Source organism: Pagrus major, chromosome 16 (assembly GCF_040436345.1).
Source record: "Pagrus major chromosome 16, Pma_NU_1.0".
NCBI lineage: Eukaryota > Metazoa > Chordata > Actinopteri > Spariformes > Sparidae > Pagrus > Pagrus major.
Genome location: NC_133230.1, coordinates 29,833,262 through 29,845,942, shown reverse-complemented (window position 1 = coordinate 29,845,942; position 12,681 = coordinate 29,833,262). Strand labels below are relative to the sequence as shown.

General features: G+C 39.5%; 1 protein-coding gene across 1 annotated transcript; it reads left to right on the top strand.

The window, feature by feature from the left end:
- Positions 1 to 3,510: 3,510 nt before the first annotated feature.
- On the top strand, positions 3,511 to 11,055 carry syf2 (SYF2 pre-mRNA-splicing factor). The gene is made up of 7 exons (XM_073484428.1): positions 3,511 to 3,565; positions 3,874 to 3,972; positions 4,221 to 4,346; positions 5,391 to 5,508; positions 8,274 to 8,364; positions 8,920 to 9,018; positions 10,581 to 11,055. Exons 1-7 carry the CDS (start codon positions 3,548 to 3,550, stop codon positions 10,744 to 10,746), a joined length of 717 nt encoding a protein of 238 aa, XP_073340529.1. The 5' UTR covers positions 3,511 to 3,547; the 3' UTR covers positions 10,747 to 11,055.
- The last annotated feature ends 1,626 nt before the right edge of the window (positions 11,056 to 12,681 follow it).

Below are 12,681 nucleotides of genomic sequence, written 5' to 3'. Positions count from 1 at the left end.
ATTTTTTATGTTAATAAGCCTGCTACAATGTGGAGTAGATAGCATTGAGAGGCATTTAAAAAATAAGGCAGTGAATGAATGGATTGGAAGTGTTGTACAAATGTGGTGGAGATAAAGGTGGCAGAGCATGTGTTGTACACAGAAAAGTAGCAAGAGACCAAGAGCAGGAGTGAGGAGGGGAGGAGGAAGCAGAGAGATGACACGGGACGGGTTGTGTCTGTCATGATTACACTGGCACCAGCAGGAACACTTGGATGAGATGGAAAAGAAGACGCCATTTTGTGTTCCATTCATGTCTGCAGTGCCTTGGCCTCTGTTCCTATACATACACACACACACACGTGAATACAGTCACACACGCACACACACTGGCAGAGCGAGGCAGAAGCTTGTGGTTCCAGTCCAGTGACAGCGGCCTGTAGTCAGGGTGGCGACGCTTCAGGAGCAGCTCCTCATATTGGAGAAGCATGTTTGTGTTGGCCCTGAATTAATAACTTTTCATTTAGTGCGGAAATGACAGGAATAGTAATTAAGGAAATGGAATGATTTTATTGGCCATGATGTTTATATTAAGTTCCAGATGTGAAGCAGCTGCTTGCGCAGCAAGAGGCCCTGCCCCCCCATGCGCTATCTGGAGGAACTCTTATTAAGATCAAGATAACAGCGCCAGTTAAATGTATCTCTCTGTGTACAAACAACATAGTATCTCATTCACAGTGTGTCGCAAACTGTACTAATATCATGTCCGAGACAAGGTCATGAAGTACAATGAGTTCTGCCCTGTATTAATACATGTACCCCTAACGTGCAATTTATTTGCAGATATAATGTTACTCTATTTCAGGCCTGATTTGCCTGACTGGAAAAGTTAATATTGAGGAGTGGTTGTTCAGCATTTTTGGGTGGCCCCACCACATGGGAGATCCACATCGTACTGCACTAAAGTTCAGTATTGTTAAAAAGGCAATGACAGCATGTATAGATCAGAAAGCCAGTTAGGATGTCAAACTTATATTGAACCAATCTCTATGATAACTAATGAAGCACAAGAATGAACAAAAAGACTTAGAGGGTAACGCCACCAATTTTACACATTAAAATGTGTTTACAGGTTTTGGGGAGCAAGACTGCATATGTGAAAAAGTAGTAAAAAGTCTTTTGTGGCTCCAGAGGAAGCTGTGTGTAATCTGATAAATTGCCACCAGTGATGTCACTCAGTGGCTAAGTTGCATTGGGGGGTAATGTAGGTGCCAGATTTTAAAAATAAAGAACAATGTGTGGAATAATAAATGTGATATCTCTGGTTCTGCTGTTTCAGTTTTGATCATTTGTTTTCTGTCCACAGTGAGTCCAACAGTGTTATAGGAGTGCAATAAGGACCAGCGGACTGCTTTTGAAAACCTGGTGCCTACATGACCCACAGTGCAACTTAGCCACTGAGTGACATCACTGGAGGCAATTATTAACATCAGATCACACTCAGTTCTTGACTGATTTATATCAACTAATGTATGTTCTGTGTAGTTTTTTTTTATTTGAAAAACTGTTGCTAAGCCACTATACCTTGAGTTTATACAGGACATTAACATTAAACATGAAGTTGCAGTTGTTCCTACATAAGTTCTTGCTTTCCAGCTCTCTGTGCAAACAAAACATGTCAGTGCTTCCAGGGCAGTGAGTGAAAGCACCCTGAGGGGAGTTTAGTTAACACATGAGAATACTTATACACAATAGAACTGTAAAGGATGTGTGGATGACATTAACAAAGAGATTAACAGCGATTGAAGAAACACACCCATAAGACACATTGTAAACTCTCACGCTCGTTTTGTACTGATGTCTGGGAAATTAAAAGTCATATACACAACTCTGAAACTGTTCTGCACTCTGCCATTAAATTTGAATGAAATACAGAGGAAATGCGAGTTACTTTCATTCTCTTTTTTCAAGTTACTTTCCTGTGTCTCTGTCTTACTCATTTTGAGAGTCATTTATTATGAAGATGTTTTCTATTTTGCATGGCAGTAGTAGAGCCCAGCCCATTACTGTAGCTTATGATGTTTTGTTCTGTTGTGATGTGCTCCCATCTGGTTTCCAGCGAAAATGCATCACTCCATTAACATTGCCTGTGATCTAGAGGATGCTTTAATCTAAGACTATAAACTCCACTTAATTACATCCTCCGAAAGAGCTCTATTAGTATAATGCAATCAAACAGGGAGCACATCCATTTTGGCAAGTCAAACATGCTTAAATGGCTCTTGAAAGTGTTTACTTTCGTCTTCTGATCAGATTGTAGAATCATATTTGCAGGTCCTAGGTTATGTTCCAAAGCCCTGATTGATGCTTATGTTTTTTATGGTCAAAAATAAGATGCACTGATAATATGAATGAGATTTCATTTCGCTGCAGCAAAAAAGGATAACAGTTGAGTGTAGTGGAGTCTAAACAGACTCTGTGTGGCACACTGATGACTTTATGCTTGACCTTTCATGCCTCTCACTGTTTTACCTCCAGTCATATTCATAATTACTGTCTGTGCACGTCATGCCAATTTCCATTAGTCTAGCAGTATTTTTCGATGAATTTGAACTTCAAAAGGCTGTGAGATGGCCTGGTTTAAAATTATACACAAAGACATTACTGTAAAACAGAAGTTGCCTTGCAATTTATTTTGCCACGGTGCCATGATAAGAAAGATCTAAAGTGCACACAACTGATACAACATTATTAGAGATAATTATTCATTTTCTGTGGTTATATAACAGGTTTGACGTGGTATAAAATAAATTGACTCTGATGACATTAAACTCCATGAAAGACACTTTAAGCAACAGTACAATAGCATCTGTTCAACCAAACCAAATCAAACCTCCAGCTCTTTGATAAAGGATTTTTTTTAAAAATTTTAACCACCCTCAAATATTTTGTGTATGTAGCTTCCTTGTCATTATGGCCCTTTTCATGTGGTTTCATTTCTTCTCCTGCACTTTCTTATTGAGCGTAAGACATAAAATGGCAGCTCTGAACTATGCACACGGTCATACAAAAATAAAAAATAAAGGTCAGAAGCTCAATTTATTATATATGATGGAGGAAAGTAAATAATTGGAGATTAAATGTATTTGTGTTGTGATTTGTAATTGTTAACAAAATATCCGCTGCAAATATTAGAATACCAAAATCCTTAGGTTTGTCTTTATGCATATATTTCTTTCATATGGAAGAATACAGCTCACATAATTCAAATGGTGTTACTTTTACTGATGCAAATAGTTATGTCAGTGCCACTTATGTATTTCTGAAATATAAAGAAAGGAATAGTATTCAAGATTAGAAAAAATGTAATAATAATAATAATAATAATAATAATAATAATAATAATATGTATCTTTCAAGAACAGACGTCACAAATTCACATTAATGTTTTGTTTGTTTTTTAATATGACAAAATAATGAAATTTAAACGTTTACGTTTTCTTCTTCGTAATATCCGGTCTGAACGTCACACTTCCTGTCTTCTTCTTATCGTAACGTTAGCACAGCAATGGCGTCCTGTAGTGAGGTTAGTACTTTCTTGAATTTAATGTCAAATAACACAATCTAGTTGGTGTTGTGGCAGATCACTGTCTGTTAATTTAATGCCACGAAAGCGATGTTTCATTTTGCCGGCGGAGAATGTGTTTCTGTCTCCTGCGTGTTGTTTACAAGCTCGTGTTGTTGTGCTAAGCTAACCGACGTTAGATATTGCTATGTTAGCTCGGGACATCTCTCTCCTTCCCTTTGCTGTCTGGCAGATACAGTCGACTTTCTTGTCTATGTTATACTTAAATCGTACTTCATGGTGGTAACGTTACCTGGCGTTATTTTCAGGAGTCTGTTACAGCCACCGAAGAGGAACCAACTGAAACGCCAGCGTCCCAAAAGAGAGAGTCGAGACTGCGCAAGTTTCGAGAGTTACATTTCAAACGGGTGAGTTGTTTCACATTTACGTTATAGAGAGAAAACACTGTTTTCTACTGTTATTCCTAAGACGTGAGTCTGTGTCGTGGTGTTAAGGTGGACACAGCTGTGAAAAACACCCTTTAACACAAGCAGCAGTTCAACATCGTGTCCACATACACCGTCTGTCCAAGTAATAAGGTGTTTGGATGTGGATTTCTGATAGACCCACTCGCATCCAGTTGCAACATGTCAACATGTGCTGTTTTCTACTGCAGAATGAAGCACGCAAACTCAATCACCAGGAGGTTGTGGAGGAGGACAAGAGACTGAAACTCCCCGCCAACTGGGAGGCTAAGAAAGCCAGGCTGGAGTGGGAGCTTGCTGAAGATCAGAAGAAAAAGGTGATTAAGTATAATATTCATAAACTCTATGGTGCTGTGCATATTCAGCATGATGATAACATGTCGCTGATCAGATCGTAAGGATGCCCAAGAAGTTTTAGTTTTTTTAAACTGATAAAAAAACTGCTTTTCATGGCCAATACTGATCAGATAAACCAATACATTCACATATGTATTTCAAAAAGAAGTTACTAACCTGCAGTTTATGCACACCTGAGGGTCGGGAAAGCTAAGATGTAGTAGACTTGTTCCCTCCTCTCTGAACCCTTGCAGAACATGTCTTAAAAATTGCAAAATAGTTGTCTTGGTTCAGTAGTCTGTACTGGGTGGCTCTACACAGGTGCAGCAGTTTGTCTGACGTCATGATTGCGACAACAGGTTACTTGAAGCAGAGATCAGACAGTGTTTCAGTGTCATAAACTAGCACGTCTGTAGACTCAGTCGTCTTGTCATATTTGTCTCTAATATAATTTGTGTCCCAAATTGACATATTTGTACTCGAAGCTGAAATACCATAAAATGATTGGATTATATTATGATAATTAGATTAATTAAAGGATAGGTGAAGTTTGCTTAAGATTATGGGCACTTAATAGAAATAGTTGTTTTGATTAAGTACAACTGCACTCACTAAAGAAAGGTGTTGTGTTAGTTTATTGATTCACTGCGTGAAACATTTAGTTAACACTTTGTCCTTAGTTTAGTTTAGTACATGGCTAAAGGATCGCGAAACTACTTCACAGTGCATCAACCTCCATTTGGCGGGGATTTGTTTGACTCCTCCTGCACTGCGTAATTTCCTTATATCTGTGGCTGTCTGATACCCATATGCAGCCTAGACATGATGTTAGTGCTCCCTTTGAAGAGAATGATGATAATGATTCAGTGGGTGCTCCTGGAGAACCTAAAAATAGCCACCATTGAATTTTGAATATTCCCACAAACTCAACCCAGGGAAAGTTTACTCATGAAATATCAAATGAAAGAGTCTGATGCATTGAGGTCTGCTTTGTGTTTACTAAAAAACAAACATTTGGCTTTTAGGCTTGTGCTGACAGAGGGGAGGACTATGACAGAGTGAAACTGTTGGAAATCACTGCTGACGATGCAGAGCGGTGGGAGAGGAAGAAGAAGAAGAAGAATCCAGACACAGGATTCGCAGGTTGGTGACAGACGGACATAGATTGTTGCAGTGTACCCTTTGGTTGCACTTGGTTTATATGTAATTGGTAAATAATGTATCATTCAAGTTGGGCTGTTCAATTTTTTTTTTTAGTTTTTTTTTTTACTTTATTTATCTTCAAAATATATAATCATTTAATCAGGTATTGGTCTCAGAAGAACCTGTCTAAGTCCCTGTCCACTCTTAACCCTGTATTTCTTAAAGTTTTACTTTGGCCTTTCATAAACACTTAAACAATGCTTTAGGTCACTGAAAACTGACCTTTTGGAAAACTCCTTCCAGGGGGAAAATACTCAGAAACTCCATTGTCTGTGTTTATGTAGGGAGCAGCAGGAATAGATTTTTGGAAATAGTGTCACAGACAGCCACGTTTATCAGTGTTTGCATCGTTGGCAATTGTGAACTTAGAGTATGTCATATGATGTTGTGGAATACTTGAGTTTGTACATTAACAGAATGGATGTTACAGTGCATTCAGAAAGTATTCAGACCCCTTCACTTTTTTCACATTTTTTTATGTTGCAGCCTTATGCATAAATCATTTAAAAGGAAAAACTGAAATATCACACTGACATAAGTATTCAGACCCCTTTACTCAGTACTTCGTTGAAGCACCTTTGACAGCGATTACAGCATCGAGTCGTATTGGGTATGATGCAATAAGCTTTGCACACCTGGATTTGGGGATTTTCTGCCATAACTCTGCAGAATCCTCTCAAGCTCTGTCAGGTTGGATGGGGACTGTCGGTGGTCTCTCCAGAGATGTTCGATTGGATTCAAGTCAGGGTTCTGTGTGGGCCACTCAAGGGCATTCACCGAGTTGTCCCTAAGCCACTCCTGCATTGTCTTGGCTGTGTGCTTAGGGTCATTGTTGTGTTGGAAGGTGAACCTTTGGCCCAGTCCGAGGTCCTGAGTGCTCTGGACCAGGTTTTTATTAAGGATATCTCTGTACTTTGCTCTGTTCAGCTTTCCCTCAACCCTGACTAGCCTCCCAGTCCCTGCTGCTGAAAAACGCCTCCAAAGCATGATGCTGCCACCACCATGCTTCAATGTTGGGATGGTATTGGGACAGGTGTTGAGCGGTGCTTGGTTTCCTCCAGACATGATGCTTAGAATTGAGGCCAAACAGAACAGAGGCGTTCATGTGTCTATCACTGAGGAGAGGCTTCTGTCTGGCCACTCTGCCATAAAGCCCAGATCGTCGGAGTTTTGCAGTGATGGTTGTCCTTCTGGACGTGTCTCCCATCTCGACACAGGATCTCTGGAGCTCAGCCAGAGTGACCTTCGGGTTCTTGGTCACCTCGGTTCTTGGTCACCTCGGTTCTTGGTCACCTCTCTTACCAAGGCCCTTCTCCCCCAACTGCTCAGTTTGGCCGGACGGCCAGCTCTGGGGGGAGTCCTGGTTGTTCCAAACTTCGTCCATTTAAGAATTATGGAGGCCACTGTGCTCTTGGGACCTTCAATGCAGCAGAATTTTTTTGTAGCTTTTGTGTGCCTTGACAGAATCCTGTCTCTGAGCTCTGCAGGCAGTTCCTTCAACCTCATGGCTTGGTTTTTGCTCTGATATGCATTGTCAGCTGTGAGACCTTTATATAGACCGGCGTGTGCCTTTCCATATCATGTCCATTCAATTGAATTTACCACAGGTGGACACGGAGAAACATCTCAAAGATGATCAAGAGAAATAGGATACACCTGAGCTAAATTTTAAGTGTCATAGCAAAGGGTCTGAAGACTTATGTCAATGTAATATTTCAGTTTTTCCTTTTTAATAAATTTGCTAAAAAAAATCTGTTTCCACTTTGTCATTATGGTGTACTGAGTGTAGATTGATGAAGGGGAAAATGTATTTAAACGATTTTAGCATAAGGCTGCAACATAAAAGAATGTGAAAGAAGTGAAGGGGTCTGAATACTTTCTGAATGCACTGTACATTGTCTATGTTTAAAAAGACACATACCGACATTGAAAATACACTGATGGTTTTTCTTTTTTTAAATATATATATATATATATATATATCACTGATTTAGGAGACACAGCAAGTCTTTTGTCGGTAGATCAAATTGGGATGATTAATATCCCAAGGGGTCCTTACATGCAACCAGCTCTATACAATGTTGCTGTATGTATATGTATATGTATATGTATATATATATATATATATATAATTAAATATATATATTATTAAATATATATATATATATATATATATATATATATATTAAATATATATTATTAAATATATATATATATATATATATATATATATATATATATATATATATATTAAATATATATTATTAAATATATATATATATATATATATATATATATATATATATATATATATATATATATACATATTATTAAATATATATTTATATATATATATACATATACATATACATATACATACAGCAACATTGTATAGAGCTGGTTGCATGTAAGGACCCCTTGGGATATTAATCATCCCAATTTGATCTACCGACAAAAGACTTGCTGTGTCTCCTAAATATGGCTGCCATCTGTTGCTTCAAAACCTCTTCTGAATTAAAACCTCTGGGGAGAAAATTATCACCAGAGGGGCTTCAAGAGAGGAAAGGAGGAGGAGAGTTGCCTCTTCATCCCCCTCCTAACCAGCCGCAGGTTGTGTTGCTGAGCCTCGTGCCTGCTTGGTGTTTGTTCCGGCAATTATAACTCAGACAAAAAAAATTCTCTCTGTCTCACACAATGGACTGCAGGTTATGCAGAGGCCCAATTGCGACAGTACCAAAGGCTCACCAAGCAAATCAGACCAGACATGGAGAGCTATGAGAAGCAGAGGGAAGAATGGTGAGTAAAGCCACTCTCCCATCTTTCTTTGCTGTGACACTACTGTACTGTTCAGACAGACAATTCAGCATAGGAAGAAATGTCTTTGTGCATTCCCACTTACAGAGCCATTATACATCAGGATGTCTCTGCTGTTAAGAGCGTAACTGTGACAGTTTTAGCCAAGTAAAATAAATTGTAACAATTTGTTTGGCATAATCATCATAGAATTCAGCCATCACATGTGCACAAAGCATTTTCTATATAATAACTTGTAACCTTGTGATTAGCCCTGGGGTTAGTGTTGACATATTACTGCCAACTCCTGGAATAAATTTTATAGTGCCTGCACGCTAAGGCTGACAAAAAGTTCACTGCCTGCAGGTTTTTCATCCTTAAAGGCTGACGCATGCAGAACCATGACGGATGCACCAGCACATTATGCCCTGAAACCAAATCTTCTCTCATTAGGAGGACTATAATCACAATGGTGGAATAGAAAAATCAGTATAAGCATGTTGAAATGCTCGTTATCTGTGGTTATGCATTTCTAATTCCTTTGCTGGTGCTTCACAGCGGTGAGGACTTCCACCCCACATCCAATAGCCTGATACACGGCACCCATGTCCCTACAAAGGAGGGCATTGACCGCATGGTGGAAGATGTTGAGAAACAGTAAGTCACACTCACAAACATGCAGGAGAAGAACAATGCCCTGCCCTCTCCTGACTGTCCACTGATTCATCTTGCTCTCAGCCCGCCCATTAAGTATCAGCCTGACTCACTGGGCACCACTAAGATAAACCTTAGTACTAAAGGACTTCTCTTTGATATCCGCTCTCTGTGGCTGTTGCCATTAAGAAGTAACAAGAATCATTTGACCAGACTAACAAGCTAAACACTAATGATGGAAAACTTTGATACAATAATGAACTGTACCCAAGGCAGGCGATTAGTCCTACATAAAATGTCCCTTAGTAGATTTTCCACCCCCGTTATCTTAAAAAAAGCAGCAGTGAGCTCAGCATTGCTGAGTCAACCATGCTAATTATGATTTGCTTATGCAATTCTAAAGCCCAAACTTTTCCATGTTTCTCAGAAAGACAGTGGGTTCAGGCAAACGTTTTTATCAGCACTAGCGCACCAGAAACGTAGTGTGCGAATAGGTTTGGTAATATGACTATCTCAGACTTAAATTATTTATCGATGGGTTTGTGACCTTTTTTGCCAATTTGAAGTGGAGGGAGTTTTGTGTGAACCAGGGGGTGTATGATCTGACTAAATGTCAGTCTAAATGTTTGTCTCAAATATAGTGGTAGACAGAAGTACATTTGAAAAAGTTAAAAGCAATATCTCTTTCTAGAAATCATGACCTGGTTAGTCAAGATGATCCACAGACCTTGTTGTGAGCAGTTTAATGGAGGAACTATTGTCTATCTTCCGAACTACACCCAACAACCGTGTCACTGCACATGATTCGATCCATGAGTAAATGCACATGTCCTTCTGTGCGGTGATATGGTTTCTGGTTGTATTTCGGTAGAAAGAAAATAATTCCTACATGATACTACTCACAACAAAGTCTGTGGATTATCTTTTAAGCAGAATATTTCTCAGGGTCCTGGTCAGACAATGGCAGACTATGTCAATGACCATATGTCAGATAAATGGTCCATACTGTACTTGTGGTGAGTGGGTCTGGATAAATGGTTAGCAAAGCTTTATGAACGCCACAAAAGAGGCCATTCTAAAGACAAAACAGGGATCAAACAGTACCTTTAGTTTCCCGTACATTTAAAAGACCCCTCCTTCAAAGAGTGAAGTTTTTCAGTACGTTTTTGTCTTTGCTGCAGATGTCCCTCGCACCTGTGATTCCCCTTGTCTTTCTCTGAGCTGTTCTATATTTAAAACAGTCTAAGACTTGTGTTAGAGATGCAACTGTGGGGCATTAGACAAGGATTCAGCTGCCAGGGTATGACGCACAACAATGCTTTGAAGACACAGTGAATCAAAGACTGGGAGCTCACAAATTGACAGTATTTTCCTCTGAGTATGTATGTCTGTGTTAGGTTTTCCATCGCCACTCCTTGCCAAATTTAAATGCCCCCCAACCCCCCATCCCCCCCCCCATCCCAAATTATTGCCTGTAGCCAATTATTGTTATTGGATATGCCATGGATAGAGGCCATACTGGTTTATGAAATCCTCCCTAAGCTGCTTTTATTTGCAATTGTCAGGATCGAGAAGCGGGCCAAGTACAGCCGACGCAGGGCCTACAATGACGACGCAGACATCGACTACATTAACGAGAGGAACGCCAAGTTCAACAAGAAGGCGGAGCGTTTCTACGGAAAATACACAGCAGAAATCAAACAAAACTTGGAGAGAGGCACAGCAGTCTAGTGGGTCCAGTCACCTCAGCAGACATGTTCGCTGTTCTAGCTTTTTGTCTTCATTGAGGAGTCTTGGGTGCATCTTTTTCTTCTCAGGACTTGCTGCATACCAAGAGTGTTAAAATACTGAAATGGGCTCTGTATTAAAAAGGCAGTTTTGTTTTTTTCTTTTTTTCTTTTATATCATGCTGAGGTTTGACAGATAATTAAATTTTCTGTAAAATATGGAATGTGGTGTTCTTTGTACAGTATTAGAAGTTAAAACAACACTGTTATGATTCTTCTTATCCTTTATTTTTAAATAAACCACTTACAATTATCCAGTTATCTTGCACGCTTGTTGGTTTCTCTGTTGGTTTAATGCGTGTGGTCTCATGACGGAGGCGTTGTGAGCGTGAGAATGAGCCACCATTAACTACCATCAAACCTCGGGGCATGTCTAGCAGGAGATGCCAGCCAAAAGAATGTTTTAGTGTAGGTGCACACAAGAGATAAGGACCAACAATTGAGCAATTGAATTTATTTATTATTATCACCGGCATCTCAGTATAACCAATTAGCCCCAGGGCTGCGACACAAGCAGGAGAGCCTTGTGACTGCAGAAGATTTGAAAATGGGTTCTCATGCAAGTCTCCTTTTACTGAACTCCTGCTTGTGTCAACATAGGGGTGTTGCTCCCTCAACAGGGCATTGTTTTGTGTAGGCAAAGGCTGACCAGCATTGAACTGAATCAAAGTTTATTACTATATTCTGTTGTACTGATGAACCACGCTAACTAAATTTTAGGGGAAGTACTCGACAGATAGTGTGCGAAGACGAGTTGTTTATGTCTCGCTGATGAAGGGTAGGGGAGGTCTTTGATAGCTGACTCTGGGTGGATTAAGTGCTCTGGTTTATGACTGATATTTTTGTAGTCTTATCTGATCAGCTCGAGGTTAGTGACTGGGAATAACACGGCATAAATCCACTGTTGTATCAAATCTGACACCTTTGATTCTTTCAAGGCAAACTGCCAGTTAAAGGGTTCCCTGTGAAGCAAAATAGGTTTAATTTAAGCCCAGACAAGAAGAAAATTACTAGATAAATAACAATGAATGTCAATAATCGAGTTTTTCCATAGAAACAAGGAGCCTGAAAGTGAGTAATTGGTGACAACTCTTTAAAAATCTTAAAAGAATTAACGTGTATGTGATGGCTCCACAAGATAAACCTGCCTGTCGTCTATGCTTTGTAACTGCATATTAATATATATCAAGTGAACAGTACCTTCTCCCTGCTGCAGTATCTCTCCTGATCTAACCTCACCGCGTTAGGTATTTTAATGTTTTATCTTCTATCAGTGTAATTAATCAGGATTACAGGTCAGTTTACAGCCGGAGACATGCAGTCTGCCAGTCAGACATGTTCGGAACTGTGATGTTACCTTTTTTACTACAACAGTTTGCAACATATATCTTAGTATCAGCCTGAAAAGTCCTCGGGGCAGACTGAAATTTATCACATCAATAGATAGTTATCTCACCCAATAGAAGTTACCTTCTGGCAAGAATTCAACAGTAGTTTTAACATATGCCAAGAGCCCAGGAAGATAAAAACACACCGGCTTTAGGGAAAGAAGCATAGCCGCCACAACAGCAGGATACGTCAAGATACTCAAGAAGGGGCATGTTTAAATCCTGTGTAAGCAGACAGCCGATGGTGATAGATGGTTGGTGATCATCTGAGTTCAATTGGCAATAAAGAGTTGTTTGTGTGGCTGTGATTCCAAGATAATAACTGATACAATATTACAGATGTTTTACACAGACGACACTTCGACTTCTCATTGTGGGAAAAGCCTGGGTGGTAATAAAAACATTTACGTGGCTCTGTTCCATTCAGGTGTCTCAATAAGCAGTTATCCACTAACCAGGACCTTGAAACTAAATGAAATTCAGCCATTTCT